General features: G+C 52.1%; 1 protein-coding gene across 4 annotated transcripts in view; it reads right to left on the bottom strand.

The window, feature by feature from the left end:
* Positions 1–17,672, bottom strand: part of LOC118231574 (lysine-specific demethylase 4C-like) — a 133,016-nt gene that overhangs the window by 52,842 nt on the left and 62,502 nt on the right. For 3 of the 4 annotated variants that reach the window (XM_035425503.1, XM_035425505.1, XM_035425507.1), the window contains exons 9-11: positions 13,036–13,229; positions 3,345–3,574; positions 267–2,416 (exon numbers count right to left, since the gene is read on the bottom strand). In XM_035425503.1, coding sequence (XP_035281394.1) covers positions 267–2,416; positions 3,345–3,574; positions 13,036–13,229 — 2,574 coding nt within the window. The remainder of the gene's footprint in view (positions 1–266; positions 2,417–3,344; positions 3,575–13,035; positions 13,230–17,672) is intronic. The other variant, XM_035425504.1, reaches the window with a different exon arrangement.

Raw genomic sequence — 17,672 nt, 5'->3', positions numbered from 1 at the left:
TGTTTATGTGTGATAAGAATACGGCCATAATAACTAATAAGTAATAAAAATGTGTTAGGAGGAACCAGCATTTTGGCACTGGATTCTGTTATTCCAGCTAGAGACAGCGTCCATCTCCTCAAGAGCATTCCATTACACTCACACTAAACTAAGATCGAGAGGCCCGATAGTCCCCATGCATTTCACAGTTAAATCACACGAGAGCAGTATGTGATTGGCTGAGGTAAACGCTAGCCTGAGGAGGAGCTAGATGAGCGGGGCCTTACAGTGCAGATCTCCCCGGGCTCAAGCTCCGCCTCCTCGGACTCCAGGTCGCTCCCCTCCGTGGACACACTGGGGGCGCCGTCCGAGTCGCAGTTCCGAGCGGAGGAGGTCCTGGGGGGGGACTGGTTCCTGCTGTCCCACGGCTCCTCCCTGGGGGGTGACGGGTTCCTGCCAGCCGTCAGCTCCCTGCAGAGGGTGAGGGCCTCTGCGGCCTCCATCTCCATCCTGCGGCGGTCCGCGTCGCTGGGCCCCGCCCCTGACCCCGCCCCCAGCACGTGCGACTCCTCCTCCGGCCCCGCCCCCACCCTGTCAGGCTCCGCCTCCTCGGGGGTCTCGTCCTCCTCCCACGCAGTGTTGGCCGGGGAGTTGAGCGTGTAGTAAGTCGCCGTTCTGTCTTCCGGCAGGACCACAGGGATTTCGGGATGGACGCTCTCGATCAGAACCGCGGGGCCTTGGCAGTTGAGGTGGTCCCAGATACCCGAGCCCAAAGGCCCGATCTCCGCGCTCGGGCTGTGGGAACCGCCGGCTCGGCCGTCCTGGTTAGCCACGGAGCCCTCTGCTTCCACTCCCACCAGGACCGGCCAGGAATGGGAACACCATGAGGTTAGAGCTGGAGCGCCACTTACATCATTAACCTCCTCTTCTGAAGGCTTGTGCTTATCCGAATGGCTGCGGTCTGGAGTGTGGGACGAGTGACCTAAAGGACTAGTGAGGAACGGCTCGCTCTCCCTCAGGGCATCTGTGCCCGTGTGCAATGAGACACCGCTAGATTCGCCATCAGGAGGAGCAAGCAGGCCCTGCAGCTTCAATCCACTGGTCAGACCATGTGGCCCTGAAGGGTCAGACACTGGACTCTGAGGCTGTAGGGTCTCGGGTGGAGTGTGACAAACAGGAAGTACTCGATGGAGATCGGACTGAGGATGAGACGTTTGTAGCATGACGGGTAATGACGGTTCTTCCACAGGATGGACGCGAGGGACCATCGTTTCTGACATCAAGCCGAAGAGGGACTCCTCCCGGTGGAGGACGGGCGCTGAGGGGTCCCCCTGGTGGCCGGTTCCAGGAAAGCGGGACAGGGCCTCCGTGCCGACCGCCAGCGTGAGAGAGGGCATCTCCTGGTCCAGCTGGGGCGGGAGAGACGTGTCCTCCTCCGTGAGTACGGGGGTGAGGGAGGGCATCTCGCGCCTTCCTCCGCGGTTCCCCACCAGCTGCTCCGAACCTGAGGCCAGAGGGGGGACGCCTGCTCCGCACGGGTCCAGCAAGGGAGGGCGGGACCGCTCCGCAGATTCGCAGGGGACCGTGTCACTTCCTCCAGTGGAACACTCCGCGCCGGCAAGGGCCACTGGCAAAGAACTGGCTTCCACATCTGGTGCAGACGAGTCATTAGAGTGACCTGCTGCTGAACAGCCACTCGAGTGACCTGCTCTCGAAGAGTCAATCGTGTGACCTGCTTTTGAAGAGTCATTAGTGTGACCTGCTGTTGAAGAGTCACTAGGGTGACCTGCTGCTGAAGAGTCACCAGGGTGACCTCTTGCCGATGAGCCATTAGAGTGACCTGCGGTCGAAGAGTCACCAGGGTGACCAGCTGCTGAAGAGTCGCTAGAGAGAGATTCAGAGGCTCCTCTCGCAGTGTCCAGCGAGTCTGCGCCAGCGTTACTTCCGTGGGCCACGTGCGCCCTGCTGCTAGCGCCCGGTCCAGACGCCGGGGCTCTGGGCGCAGCGGAAGGCAGGGGAGACGCGGCGTTAAGGAGCTCTGCAGGAGGCGTACCGCTCCGTGACCCCCCGCTTCGACTCTCCGCCACCGCGACTCGGGAAAGGCCGCCAACGGCCATCTCCTGACCCTGAGTGGATTCCTCGCCGGACAGGGGCTCCAGTCTCCCGCGAAGCCCCGAGCTTCCAGCAACCGGGGAGCCGGGCTGGGCCTCCGTACCCACGGGAGGAGCCGGCATCTCCTCCACCACCTCCCCCTCCTCGTCCTCCCCCTCTCCCGCAGGACCGGACGGATCGGGCTCCTGCTCCGACGCTTCCGAAGGGGAGAGGTCGCGGTTGGGCGGGTGGAGCCTTCGGGCGGGGTCGGTGGACCCCGGAGTGCTGTCGCTCTCCATCCTGTTCCTGGTGCACATCTTCCTGTTCACCTCTGTCTGATCGTTCCCTGAGTGACAAAACAAGTTAGACCAGCAATAAATCAAACACTGGCTGCCCAATTTGCTTTCCTAATATAATTAATAAGCGCTAAAACATTTAACAGGAGATAATTTGCTGACGCCATTTTGAGGAGCCTATCAAAGGTTGCAGACGTTAAAATATTGTTAGGAAAAAAGAGGGAGAAAACATTTTAATCCGGTCATTCTCTAACAGTCTATCGTGGCATTTCTCCAGAACCATTATTCTTCAGAAAACTTCACTTGATCTGGCGTCAATTTACTTTTTCCATCCAGTTACAGCAGGTGCTCATGAATCACTCACTGTGAAATTCACTGATACATTCATATCCATCACAAGATGAAGTGATGGAGGAGCTCAATTCATTAAATCAATATTAGAGCGCCCCCATTTTCCCCTGCTGTCTCCACATACCCATAATCCCCTCTGAGCTCCGGAGAAAGATAGAGAAACGTAACGAGGGCCACGACACGAAGGGAGAGAAGGAGGAAAAGATGGAGAGAGAGACTGGGAGGAAGAGAGTGAGGGAAAAATGGAGGGAGGGAAGGAGAGATAAGAGAGGAGAAAGAAAGACAGAAGACAGAGGAGTGAGAGACACAAGGTGAGCCAGAGCAGGAGGGTGGGAAAGAGGGAGAGAAAGGGAGAAGGAGAGAGAGGGGGGTAACTAGTAAAAGAGAGAGAGAGGGAGGGCGAGAGAGACAGGGAGAGAGATGGGGGAAGGGAGAAATTTTAAGGGAGAGACAGAAGGAGAGAGAAGGCGAGAGCGAAAGAGAGAGAAAGAGAGAGGGAGAAGAGAAAAATGGTAAGGCAGAGCCGTGGATGGAAAGAGCAGAGTTTTGTCAGCAGTGGATTTGGTGCTCTGCAGACAGTGGAAAGTAGTCCCGGCTGATGTGACACGTAATCAGGCCTTATCTCACCTGAGGTACCCGGCGCGTCTGACGGCCTACCGGCCTGGCAGGTCAGTCCCGGCCCTCCCCCCTCCGCCCTCCTGCTCGCTCCCCCCGCCTCCTTCTTCACCCTGGGGCCCTGCGGGAGGGTGGCCTGGGCCCTCTGCTCTCTGTCCTCTTCCTCCTCCTCCCCCTCCTCCTCATCCTCCGGCGCGGCGGCTCTCAGCTTCTTAGATCGGGATCGCGGGTGATGGAGGCTGCTGGGAGAGATAGCGGGGGTGGCGCTCAGGACTGGCTGCCTGGGATAAGGCTTTTTCACTGGGCCCGCTGTGGCACTATCTCCCCTCCCTGGACAGGCCCATATTTCACCCTCGAACCGGGGGGAAAAAGAACACGGAGAGCAATACCTCTTTTTTGTATTTTTTCCCCCCCATTTATTTTCTTTTATTTTATTTTATTTTATTTACCACCCTGGCTAGTTGTAACCTGTGTGCTGGGTGCCTAGTGTAAAAGATGTGTGCATTTGTGTGTGTGTGTGTGTGTGAGTGTGTGTGTGTGTTTGTGTGAGAGTGAGTGTGTGCGTGTGTGTGTGAGTGTGTGCACGTGGCTCTGAGCGCGATGGCTACAAAGAGAGCCTCAAACTATGACCATTAGTCCCCCCCCCCCCCCCCCCCGGGCGGCCTCAAACTCCGCTACTTCCTGCGATTTCCCTTCAACTGGCAGCCAGTTCAGTCCTTGGAAGCAAGGCGTGCAGACTCTTTAGCCAACCAGTGACTTGTATTAAGAACTGAAGTAGAGGAACGCATCAAAAACCAGGAGACACAGCGGCCCTCCAGACTCTGCGTTTGAGATCCCTGGTTTAAGGGGCGAAGTTACACGCAGAAAACAGGCAAATTCAATTTACCTCTCGTGTACGAGGCAAAAATACAAGACACCACGACCTGTTTCATCTCCGAAACACCGACACCCATTATAAGTGCACATGGTCACGTTCAGCGCAGAGCTGTTTCCAGCATCTGCTCATAAATATATATGAGCATTTACGCATAAATAATTACAAATCTCCAACCAGAAAAAATAAAGCCGTACTCCTCATGCACAGACATACATTTTTTTTTTTTTTTTATCGACTCGGCACCATTTTTTTTTTTTTTAAACATTCAACAGGTAAGAGCCGAGAAGGCCTGGCAGTAAATTTGGCGCGCCGTCGAGGTATTGGCGGACGAAAGCCTGCCGGCGGTCCGGGCGTCCCGGACGCGGCTTCTGAAACGCAGCTGTGTAATTAAGAGACCGCGGTTTCAGAGCTCCGGGGATGCGGGGGACCTACGGTTCAAACCCGGTTCGGTTTAAACGATTAGAGGGGTACTGAAAGTCTCCGGAACGTACAGGAGCGACAAATCAATGCATTACGGGTCCACCAGTTTTACTGTACTGGAGGAAGAGAGCGGGGCAGTTTTTACTGTACTGGAGGAAGAGAGCGGGGCAGTTTTTACTGTACTGGAGGAAGAGAGCGGGGCAGTTTTTACTGTACTGGAGGAAGAGAGCGGGGCAGTTTTTACTGTACTGGAGGAAGAGAGCGGGGCAGTTTTTACTGTACTGGAGGAAGAGAGCGGGGCAGTTTTTACTGTGCTGGAGGAAGAGAGCGGGGCAGTTTTTACTGTACTGGAGGAAGAGAGCGGGGCAGTTTTTACTGTACTGGAGGAAGAGAGCGGGGCAGTTTTTACTGTACTGGAGGAAGAGAGCGGGGCAGTTTTTACTGTACTGGAGGAAGAGAGCGGGGCAGTTTTTACTGTACTGGAGGAAGAGAGCGGGGCAGTTTTTACTGTACTGGAGGAAGAGAGAGGGGCAGTTTTTACTGTACTGGAGGAAGAGAGCGGGGCAGTTTTTACTGTACTGGAGGAAGAGAGCGGGGCAGTTTTTACTGTACTGGAGGAAGAGAGCGGGGCAGTTTTTACTGTACTGGAGGAAGAGAGCGGGGCAGTTTTTACTGTACTGGAGGAAGAGAGCGGGGCAGTTTTTACTGTACTGGAGGAAGAGAGCGGGGCAGTTTTTACTGTACTGGAGGAAGAGAGCGGGGCAGTTTTTACTGTACTGGAGGAAGAGAGCGGGGCAGTTTTTACTGTACTGGAGCAAGAGAGCGGGGCAGTTTTTACTGTACTGGAGGAAGAGAGCGGGGCAGTTTTTACTGTACTGGAGGAAGAGAGCGGGGCAGTTTTTACTGTACTGGAGGAAGAGAGCGGGGCAGTTTTTACTGTACTGGAGGAAGAGAGCGGGGCAGTTTTTACTGTACTGGAGCAAGAGAGCGGGGCAGTTTTTACTGTACTGGAGGAAGAGAGTGGGGCAGTTTTTACTGTACTGGAGGAAGAGAGCGGGGCAGTTTTTACTGTACTGGAGGAAGAGAGCGGGGCAGTTTTTACTGTACTGGAGGAAGAGAGCGGGGCAGTTTTTACTGTACTGGAGCAAGAGAGCGGGGCAGTTTTTACTGTACTGGAGGAAGAGAGCGGGGCAGTTTGCCATGAAACGCGGAAATGTTTGCATTGCCTAGGCGCGACCACTGGAGCCAAAAATGATATTAAATCTTTACTGCAACAGCCACTTTAAAGTCTTCCCACAAGAAGGCCCCCTCCACTAACCTCCCCACACTGAAAGGCCAAAGCTACTGAGAAACAGCCAAGAAACGTTTTTCAAGACGACTTCTTGGAAGTCAAACCTTGCGTTTTAGGATAGTATTTTTTTTAATTTTTTTTTTTTACTGACTTTAAACAAGTCCTGACACAAGTATTTCAAAAACTTGAACTCTTTTTTTGCTCTTGGAAAATTTTGAAAAACTCAAACTGCAGATCATCGGTTTTCAAACCAAAATGGACTTTTCTTACACCAAAAAGCACAGTCCTAAGAAAAAAAAGGACTTTGCTGAGAATGCAGGTGAAAAGGTCCTTCTTCTTAAGAGTGTGAGTAATCTACAGGAATCTCCTCGGTGTCGGACGGATGAATGAATTTAAGTGAGGATGAGAGCCAGGCCTGGTGACTCAGAGTGCTGTAGACCTGCTCTGCCGATTCAGAACCTAGCCGGGCTGGTTTAGGCTGTCACGACAGCTCAGAACTGAGGCCTAGCTGGGCTGTATTTGGCAGGTTTAGGCTGTCACGACAGCTCAGAACTGAGGCCTAGCTGGGCTGTATTTGGCAGGTTGAGCATGTCGTGACCGCTCAGAACTGAGGCCTAGCTGGGCTGTATTTGGCAGGTTGAGCATGTCGTGACTGCTCAGAACTGAGGCCTAGCCGGGCTGTATTTGGCAGGTTGAGCATGTCGTGACTGCTCAGAACTGAGGCCTACCCGGGCTGTATTTGGCAGGTTGAGCATGTCGTGACTGCTCAGAACTGAAGCCTAGCTGGGCTGTATTTGGCAGGTTCAGCATGTCGTGACAGCTCAGAACTGAGGCCTAGCTGGGCTGTATTTGGCAGGTTCAGCATGTCGTGACAGCTCAGAACTGAGGCCTAGCCGGGCTGTATTTGGCAGGTTGAGCATGTCGTGACTGCTCAGAACTGAGGCCTAGCCGGGCTGTATTTGGCAGGTTGAGCATGTCGTGACTGTTCAGAACTGAAGCCCAGCCGGGCTGTATTTGGCAGGTTCAGCATGTCGTGACAGCTCAGAACTGAGGCCTAGCTGGGCTGTATTTGGCAGGTTCAGCATGTCGTGACAGCTCAGAACTGAGGCCTAGCTGGGCTGTATTTGGCAGGTTGAGCATGTCGTGACTGCTCAGAACTGAAGCCTAGCCAGGCTGTATTTGGCAGGTTGAGCATGTCGTGACTGCTCAGAACTGAAGCCCAGCCGGGCTGTATTTGGCAGGTGCAGGTTGGGCCTGCTTGCAGAAGAAGGTCACGGGGGGATAAATCAGACTCCAGGAACAATGCGGATCAGTAATTTGCAGAGGCGTCTTCATGAATACGGAGGAAGAGACAACTTCCCCAATTACACACCGCTGGGGCCTCTGTGGATTCGGCGCTGTTGTTCCGTCTCAACCTTCAAAGCAGGTCTCCCAGTCCACCCCGGCAACAGCCTAGCGCTCGAGCAAAACTTCACCACAGACAAAAGGCACCCGACTTCTGCTTCTCTGTGACCTCTAATATCTACTCTTCAGAGAAGCGCCCACTAAACAGTCTTATTAAACTGCGCTAACTCCATGACATACAGGATGAACAAATTTATACACATAGTGTATTACTTTAACACCTTAGGCTTAAAGTGCGTTAAACGGTTATGTCATGACGCCATATTTTACATAATGCAGCTAAATAAAATTGTAAGATATATAAGGCTTCATCATTAAAAAATTCAACCACTTTTATTTGAATTGGGGTCTCCATATTTATTTTATTCTTGAGCAGGACGATGTACTATACTATACTATACTATACTACAGTTGGACCAAACAAAACACGCAAAAGTAATTAAGTCTTCTTTAGCCTGTGTCCTATATTGCAGTCTGATAAAGTTATACGTGAGAGCAGGCTTAGTAAAGTAAGCCCAGGCTGAATTAAATCTCCGAGTTTAATAGCGGTGTTCAGAAAGGCCGTGTTAATGCAGCGTATCGAGTGCCGCCCCTCGACAATGCCATCCCGCTTCCCGGGAACAGGAGACGCGGAAAACAGATGCACATCGAGCGCTCGGAACCCGCATCAGCAAACACCGCCGCGGCAACACCGCAAGTACAGCAATTAAACCACACCGAGGGACGTCCGCAGTCTCGCTTTCTGAAAACGAGACGAACTTCAGAAGGAAAAAGGGTTCTTTTCCCCGCTTTAAGAAGTGGGGCTGGTGCAGACCGGTAGCGCTGCAGACGGGGAGGCTCTCTCCGCAGATGACTGCAGAGGCATCGTTATACTTATGAAGACCGGGAGACGGGATGCTCGACTGCTTTTAATGAATCAGACTCATGCTGTTTACGGGAGCAGAACGGACAAAGGCAATTATTAATGAAATTAAACCTTCTCACAATTACCACTCCTTCCCCTATTCCAACTTCCAATTAGCAGCAAACACAGAAAGATGACAAGGCTTATATATATATATATATATATACACACACACACACACACATACGCACACGCACACACACACATTTATACAGTATCACATTCCATCTGGAAAAGAACAGCGTTACTCTTTTAAAATACCCTGCCTTTGGGGTTTGGTGAGACAGCTCTAAATCATTATGCGCTGCAGTGTTGTGGTATATTACTGCCCATTATAGATACTGTCTATCAATTGACTAACATAACGTAACATAGCTTAATGACAAGAACAGGCCATTCAGCCCAACAGTGCCCACCATTTTCCTACCTCTAAAGTAAATACATAAATAAATAAATATAAATAAATGGGACACTATACATGAGATACATCTGTGTACTAATTGTAGACCAACAGAACACACTACACCAGAGGTCTCCAACCCTGGTCCTGGAGAGCTACAGGGTCTGCTGGTTTTCATAGTGACCCTGCACTTCATGAATCAATTAGAGCAGTTGATTACACAGTTAACTCAACTCACCTGGTGTCTTGGGTCTCAATTCGGTGCTGATTTTAAGGTGAAAACAAAAACCAGCAGACCCTGTAGCTCTCCAGGACCAGGGTTGGAGACCACTGCACTGCCACAATACAACACTACTACAGACCTGTACACAGAGGCCCACAGAAAATATAGCCCTACAACATCAGAACTGTCCAAATGAAGCCACAGAGGAAATACAGCGCTGGAAACACTGCTGGGTTTTACAGGCAGCCGAGAGTAAGACAGGTGGAAAATAAAGTCTCGACCTTCAGCTCGGCTCCCATAGCATCGCTGATACCGGAGAGCCACGGCAGTGAGAGACGCGGGAGGCCAGAGCACAGGGGCGGGCTGCAACGGCTCGGCGCTCGCGGCAACAGGGCAACAGGAAGCCGCGTCCCCTGACCGCACGGCGTTCTCAACCGCGTCCCGCCGCGGGCGAACCTCCTCCCGGAACCCTGCGGCTTTTCTACGCGTTCGCTTTCTGTTTTCGTTTCGTTTTCGCTTCCCTCACAGGGACCGGGGAAGGACAGCAGGCGCCACACGGGGAGAGCTCTCCGGCCGCGAGGGCGGTTTGTCAATCCCGCGCGTTTAAACCTCAGGAAGATCCCCGAACGCAACCGACCGACGTTCCCTCGCGCCTGCAGCAGAGGGCCTCCGCCCAAGCCGGGAGCGAGAACCGGGGAGCGGGAAATTTCCCCGCGGAGGACCCCCCCCCCCCCCCGTCAGGTGACCCTCCGTTCCCGTTCGCCCGTTTCCAGAGCCAGCCCCCGCTTCGCCGGTGCGATCGCGCCGCGGCGTGAGGTCGCGCCCCGCTGGGATCCGTGCCCTTTCTCAGCCGCGTGCTTCTGGGTTCGCGGACAGGAAGCTGAGTTCCGGAACGTTCTGCAGAGAGCAGGCAGGCATGCTATAGTTTTAAATTATTTAATAATTTTAATGAGATCTCATTTTTATGGTATCCTGAAAGTTAGTGAAGCTTTCCATTTTTTAAATCAAACCTGTATTTAAATTACAACTGAAAATACAAATATATATATTTAGGGATTTAGCACTTATCAAAAGAACACAGCTTATATTTATTTATTCATTAATTGTATTAAACCATTAATACAGCTGGATATTTTCAGGAAGCAATATAGACACTGGATATCTACAACAACAATCTAGGAATCAAACCTGCAACCTCTGAATTGCAAGGTCAGTTCCCTAAGCACTGCACTACATCAGTGAACCGAATACATGTGTGAGGGCCAGTTACGACATGCAGAGGCAGGACGACTTAAACACAAGGAAGCAAGATGACCTCGTATCATGTGACGGCTGGCGATTTGGGAATACGGCTCGGAAAAGAAGAAAGAAAAGCTGCAAGACCTCTGAGGTTTGGGGTCAGCGTTCCTCGTCAAAGGAAATTCCCTTTCAAATGAGCGCGGGTTAAATGAAGGCAACACTCTCTCTCTGTCTCCCTCCCTCTCTCTCTCTCTCTCTTGCTCTCTGTCTCTCCCCATCCCTCTGTTGCTCTCTCTCTCTCTCTCTCTCTTCCTTTACCTCTGTCTTTCTTTGTCTCTCTCTCCCCCTCTCCCCATCTCTCTCTCTCTCCCTCTCCCTCTGTCTCTCTCTCTCTCTCTCCCTCCCTCCCTCTCTCTCTCTCTCCCTCCCTCTCTCTCTCCCTCTCTCTCTCTCTCCCTCTCCCTCTCCCTCTCTCTCTCCCTCTCCCTCCCTCTCTCTCACACTCTGAAACCCGGCGATCAGTCCCAGCTCACAGATGAGCGGTCGGAGCGGTGGGACGGCGGCGGCGCGGAGCAGGGCTAATCCGCAGCGTTCGCCGGATGAGTCACTTACGGGGTCTTTGTCTTCTAAGGGCGATGTAATTACACAGGAGAGGGCGCCGCAGCCACAAACGATGGAGGAAATAAATTGGCACGGCGAAGCGCGGCCTCTCTGACATTAGCCTGGGGAAGCGGTGTGCCGAACACGGGGGGAGGCGCAAGGGGGGGGGGGGGGGCGCAGAGTGCCCTTAGGCAGGCCCCTGTCCAATGGGGGGGGGGTGGGGGGGAGGGGGGGGGGGGGGGGGGGTCCCGCTCCGTCCCCGCGCTTCCCGACCCCGGGCCCCACCTCTGTCAGAGGCGCAATCCGGGAGGCGATTTTGGGGCCGGAGCCCATTCTCCGCCAAACGGGTGTGGCGGAATCGAGCGGTGACCCCCGCGCCATCGCCGCAGGGGTACAGCCGGAGGGCACGCGTCTCATTTGCATCCAAATGGAATCCCTGCCTACCACCCCCCACCCCGCGCAGAATCCTACCTCTCCCTCTCCCTGTCACTCTTTCTCTCCTCTACAACTGTTTTTCGCTCTTCTCTCTTTCTCATGCATTTCCTCATTTTTTGCTCTTTCTCATTTTCTCGCTCTCTTCCTCTCTTTTTCTCTGCCCCCTCTCTCTTGTTCTCTGTTCTCTCTCTCCCTCTTGCCTGCTCTCTCTCCCCCTCTGGTGCACTCTTTCCCTCTTGCTCTCTCTCTCTCCCCCTCTCTTTCTCTCTGTGCCCTCTCTCTCCCGCTTGCTCGCCCTCTCTCGTTCTCCCTCTATTTCTCTCTCTCTCATGCTTGCTCTCTCTCTCTCTCTCCCTCTTGCTCGTCCCCTCTCTCTCTCTCCCTCCCTCCCTCTCACTAATCTGCGGCTGCTGACTCCGCTGCGCGGGCATTAGCACGTAGCCCATGCATCAAACGCGCGTGCTGCAGACGCAGACGGCGTCACAGACCCCCGCCTCCTTGCATCCTGTAACACACCCTACCCCACACACACGCATTCCCTGGGCAAATCGGAGCATTTCGCAGGTCATCCCTTGCATAAGTGCGCCGGTCAGTTTGGACCAGCAGTCAGGCTTTACTCATAACCGGAAGGTTCTGCGTTTGAACCCTTGGTAATGCCTTTAATCAGCTTACCGGACTCCACCGGTAACAATTCCGTTTAAAACTGCCAGGAACGATACAGAAGCTACACTGGATTACAGTGTCTATCAAGCAAAATATAATATATTTTATATTATTTTATATTATTTTACAGAATATTAAATATTCTGTGACGTTTCAATGATGATTTAAGGGTAAAGGCACCATTTACAAGGATCTGTCTTTGATGCGTAGTCAGGGATACTTTGACTGCACTGCAGTATGAATTCAAAAACATTGTGCATCTATGAAGGTCCCCACAGCCCTCTCCAGCGAACGATGACCTTTGGTAGAGGAGTTAAAATACAAACCAATGAGGGGGTCCAATTAGTTACAACAGAATGATCAGCACACTGATATTTCGAGGCTTGATAGTAAGTGACATCACTGTAGTGAATTAGCAAGTAAGATGGATGTATTTTGCTTGTGGTAATAAAAAAAAAATGTTCATTTTCAAGGACACTGGGATTTAAGCATTTTCAACCATCTTTCTGTGAGGTCTTAATGCTTTCAAAGGCAGTTAGATCCCCGAATAATGCAAATTAAAACATGGTAATTAAAATGAGAAAAAATACACACAAAAAAATTATCCTTTTATTCTCTTTAAAAAAAAAAGCTACCACCAGCTGAATTCAAAAACAATGTGTGTTATAGTGGTTAGGGAACTGGGCTTATAACTCTGGGGTTGTGGGTTCGATTCCCAGCTGGGGCACTGTGTAATCTGTAATCTGTTTCTGGGTCTCTAATTCACCATTTGCCTGGGCACCATTTGCCTGTATAAAAGGGAGGAAATCAGTACTCCTTGGATCCTCCCTGTTTATTCAGCATGCTGGGCCAGGGGAGGAGGGGGTGTCCCGTCTGGTTTTGAGTCGTACATTCTGATAAAAAATTAATCCAACAGGTTGTTCTGCCTAGAAATGAATTTGGGGATTCAATTGATAATTGATGTCTTTGATAATAATAACCACATTAGATCAAACACATTTATGCTACATATTGAACAAGTAAGGGGTTTTAAATGATGGATGCACTTGTGTTCAGTATTCAGAGTGCCAAAGATCACATGAGGGTGCTAGCAGTTAAAACTGCTGGAATCAGAAATGAAACATATTTTACTTAACACTCACTTCCCCGACACTGTGATAATCGATCAGGATGAAACCTGCTGCTTGCCGAAACCGAGCGACGTGATGTGATGTAACGCGAGGGAGGGGCGAAAGGGGCGGGCCTACCTGGGGGCGGAGGGGCGGGCCCGTTTTCGGCGGTGCAGCCAGCTCTGCAGCTCGGGGGTGGAGCCGGGGGTGGGCCGGGAGTGGTCCAGGACGCAGGCGTCCTTGCCCTGCTTCCACACCTGGTAGCGGTCCGGCTGGAACTTCTTGACGAAGGGGTCCATGGAGATCTTCACCATGTCCTTGCTGCAGTTACACTAGGCGGGAAAATGGACGGAGAAGGAGAGAGAGAAAGAGAGAGGAGTCAACACTGGCTTGTTGGGGCTCCCCTGGCCTTTTGGGGCTCCTAAGACAAATCCTACAAACAGAAGAATGTTTTTACGGAAACTTTTCGATTCAGGAAGTTCATTTCAATTCATTTCATGAATCGAGCGAAACGGAAATGGAATTAACTGCCAAATCCTGCCGGACCGCCGTTCAAGAACAGACCGGCGAGAGCGTTCTCCGGGAACGCGAAAAACGAATTGAATTAATACGCCGTCGCCCCGGAGACGGCGCACATCTTCAAAAAACGCCACCTTCTCGCGCGGATGTCCTCTGGAGAGACGCCCCCGTTGCAGCGCTGTAGAGGGCCGGGGCCGGGAGCCGCGCTCTCCTCCCTCCCTTTGATTTGCCCTCGTTTAGCAGACTTTCTTAATCACTGATCTTGACTCTCGATGTCCCCCCGGGGGGGGCGCGCCGAAAAAGACTACGCTCGGGCCTGCGTGTCTCTGCGCCCCTGACGGGGCGGCGCCGTGCGAGCGGTGCCTCAGAGAGCGGGCCGCTGCCTCAGAGAGCGGGCCGCTGCATCGGGGTAATTACCCTCGGCGCGGCGCGGGACGTGACTTCATTACAGCGGTCTGGACCCGGCGTGCCGCTCGGGGGCGGAGCCACGCCAGCCCTTTTACCGCCGAGCTGTCGCAGCCGCGGAGCTCCGAACGGCCAAATGATCCCCCCCCCAACCCCCCCCACCTCCCGAACCCCATCCCACGCGCACCCGAGGCTTATGATAACACACCTTTACAGCCCGTTTCCATGGAAATTAGCGCGGCGAGCGCGGGCTAGCGCGACGCGGGGAAACGGGCGCTCGTCGGCCATTAAGCGGACAGCCGGAGGCGCTCATATCGCCTCGGCATCCCACGATGCACAGGGGCAGCGCATGTCACGCAGTGCGGGGCAGACTCTCGGTGACCTTTGAGTACGCTTCGCCGCGGGGGGGGGGGCGGAGCCCGAAGGGGCTGTCCTGAGACTCGGCGTGTCGGTACCGCGGCCGGCTGAGCCTGCAGCCTCCTCGGGCTGGCTGGCCAGCGCGCCCGCTAAAAAACGCTGACTGGCCGAGTCCGTAAACAAGTCACAGGCCATTGGCTCACTGCACAATGATGCGTACGAGTGTGTATTACAGGGCCACAAAACTCCAATTAAAACCAAGGTCCTACACAGCCAGAGAGCACTGCAGCTTTTAAATAAATACATTTTAAAAAAACTAGTGGAAACTGCCAAACAACTGAGCTCGCCTTCGAAGCCAAAGTACATATTTAGAAATTGGCTTTGGCCTTTTTTTCCGGAAGATTTCGATGCCGCTACAGCGTGTCCTCTCCTATCAGACGAAGCAGGCAAACACATCTCGAGTAGAGCTAATATAACAGATGTAAGATCCAGAGCAAAACGAGCTTATCCAATAACTACTCGGGGAAGAAAAGAAGTAAGAATAAGCATATGCAAATCTCCGGCAGTCTAGAGAATCAGGTAATGACACTGATTGCAGTTACCGTTTTCGTACAGTGAAGCAAACAAACCCGGCCGACGCAGACATGACACTAAAAGCTCATTATACCGCAAATATTACATTTACATATAAATTGAGTTAAATCAGGAGTCCTTCTTTTTCTGTAGTATTGTGATTACAGCGTCTTATCTGCAAACAAGTGGGCCCCCTTTCATTCCGGGGGACCGGCGGCAGGCGACGGCCCCGGGAAACCCGGCGGACGGCGCGAGGCGTCTGTTTCCCGCCATCGCGCCGCTAACAGAAAGGGGAGCGGCTCGGCTCCGTACGACCGCGGCAGCCGCAGAATCTGTTACGAGACGCTCCCTCCGCTTCGTGGGATATAGCAACGGGCCAATCCGGGAGGAATGCCCTCTCTGGAGGGCTTAGAGGGCTTTTTAAGGTTTTGGTGTAAATCCGTTTGTTGTCGACACTGTGAAAGTTGCTCCCGAGTCTAAAGCTCCAAATCTCTCTCACGACGAATCACACAAAATGGCGCTCGCTGTAGGTGAATGATCGTATAGGTGGCTGAGTGTGAATGTTACATTCTGTAAGGATTTTTAACCGTGTGGCGTGGAGGCAGGCCGGGGCGAGATCACCGACCCGGTGAAGGAAACTGCATCGTGAAGATCCTCCTCCTCCTCTTCCTCCCCTGCGCCCTCCCAGGACTTGGCCGTGAATCGGACGCGACAAACGGTCTCTTAAAGAGCCTTTTTAAATAAAAGGACCGCCCCTGCCATCAAACACACAGAGAGAAGGGCCTGGATCAGGGCCAGTCCATTACCACACCTCTGATTTATCGGACAGGGAAGTACATCCACTACTCGCCAAATGCGTGTGGGGGGGGTAAATCTCATGCAAAATGCCCCTGACTGACTTAAGGCCAGCCCCCGCGTCTTCCATACGGAAGCCCGTCCCAATTACACTTTGCTTTTCCTCTGCTAGCCCAGACGAGCGCCGCGTCGAGCGATGGGCTGCGGGTTTTCCGAAGGCGCTGTGGCGCTACGCGCAGGGGCGCTAACGCGCTTTTTATTAGCCGTGTTCGACGTTGTCACGGAGACTCGACCCTCACACGGGCGTAAATAACTCTGAGCTATATCTCCACCGGGAGGACACCTGCCTCTCCTGCAAATGAACCTGCGCTGGAATCTATTCGTTTTTTATGACACGGCGCCACTCTACCCATGCACTGATTACTGCTGTACCAGAACAGTACAACACAAAAGACCCGAAACTCAACCACTTCTTTTCGTTGTATTCTGCATTAAGACGTGGTGTGACTGTACTGTGTTTTGTTTTCATGTACATATTTCCATTTCTGGTGAGACCAAAGACAAATTTCTGCCTGTTGTTGGACAATTAAGTTCTATCCTATTCTATTCTATTCTATTCTAATGGACACTGAAAAAAGGAGTCAGGTGGGCAGGTCCAGCCAAACCCCAAAACGTGTTTTGTTTTATATTTTTAATTCATTTCAATCAATGTGTGGAAATAGGTTTTCATTTTGACATTACACTGTATTTTTTCTCTTGATCACTGGCAAAAAAAGCATAATTCTCTGTGGTAGAAAAAAAATAATATATTATAAATAATATACAAGTCTAAGAGGGATGAATACTGCACAACAAGGGTCCTGTTTTTACTTCAGTCCATGTTCCAGATTTGGGAGTGTTCCGGGTTTTACTCAGAGCAGTTATCCAGCTAACTCAGCAATCCTGCTTTGTGAAAAACCCCCAGGTCTCCCATATAACCCAAACCTTTGGAGAATCTCGCCTCCTAGTGGCTGAGTTGATAAATGCATTACCGCATCAAACACACCAGCCCCTTTGTACCCATCATGGCCTTGCTTGTACTCACAACGGCTGCGCTTGAATATTAATGGTTATTTTGGTAACAAACCCAGACTCGCACGCATCATTTCGTCCTGACCCAACCGCGGCTCAGCACCAACCACGAGTCTGACCTTCTGACCCAATCAAAGCAGCCGACTAAAAACCCTCCCGCGTGTGGCTTGGCGTTAAAGAACCCAAGACGCGTCACATTTTTTCTGCAGCGCAGGGAAAGACACACAAAAACATCAGCATTAGCCAGCCCACGCATTACGAAAAAAACTCCAATAAAACGGTTCGACTGCAGAACAGAGAAACCTTCACCGACGCAGGGAACGACGGGGCCCGCCCTCGTCTGCGCGGCTCACACGGACCGAACGCCGCGCGTCGAGACCGCGGCGGGAGAGAGAGAGAGAGAGAGAGAGAGAGAGAGAGAGAGAGAGAGAGAGAGAGAGAGAGAGGGAGGGAGAGAGAGAGAGAGAGAGAGAGAGAGGGGGAGAGAGAGAGAGAGAGAGAGAGAGAGAGAGAGGGGGGAGAGAGAGAGAGAGAGAGAGAGGGGGAGAGAGGGAGGGAGAGAGAGAGAGAGAGAGAGAGAGAGAGAGAGAGAGAGAGAGAGTCCTGACCAGGTCAAAAGCGCGCGGCGGAGCATAATTAGCCGTTACGGTTTCCCACAGTCCTCCAGAATATCTCCCTGTCAGAAAGCGTTTTGCCAAACACGTAAGAACGTGGGCAGAGGAGGCGAAATGTTGAGGGGGAAAAAGTTACACTAATAGTGCAGAAGTTCAGCACTCTTTTGTTTTGTTTTTTTTAACAGAAGAGTTTTTACAGAAGAGTAAAAAATCTCTCACAGTAAAAGGCTAACGCCCTTCTTTGTTAGATGTATTCATACTGGGAAACCCTTCAGCCAGTTTTGTTGAAATTGTATTCAAAAGTCCAAGAAGTTAGAGAAACTTTAGAGCTGCAACTGATAAGTTCCAGAGATACATCAGGTATTGTGTTTGTGTGTGTGTTTGTGTGTGTGTGTATGGAGGAGAGTGAGATAGATATAGATATGATAGATAGATGGAAGT

The sequence above is a fragment of the Anguilla anguilla genome, chromosome 7 (assembly GCF_013347855.1).
Source record: "Anguilla anguilla isolate fAngAng1 chromosome 7, fAngAng1.pri, whole genome shotgun sequence".
Lineage (NCBI taxonomy): Eukaryota > Metazoa > Chordata > Actinopteri > Anguilliformes > Anguillidae > Anguilla > Anguilla anguilla.
This window is presented reverse-complemented; position numbering and strand designations above follow the sequence as displayed.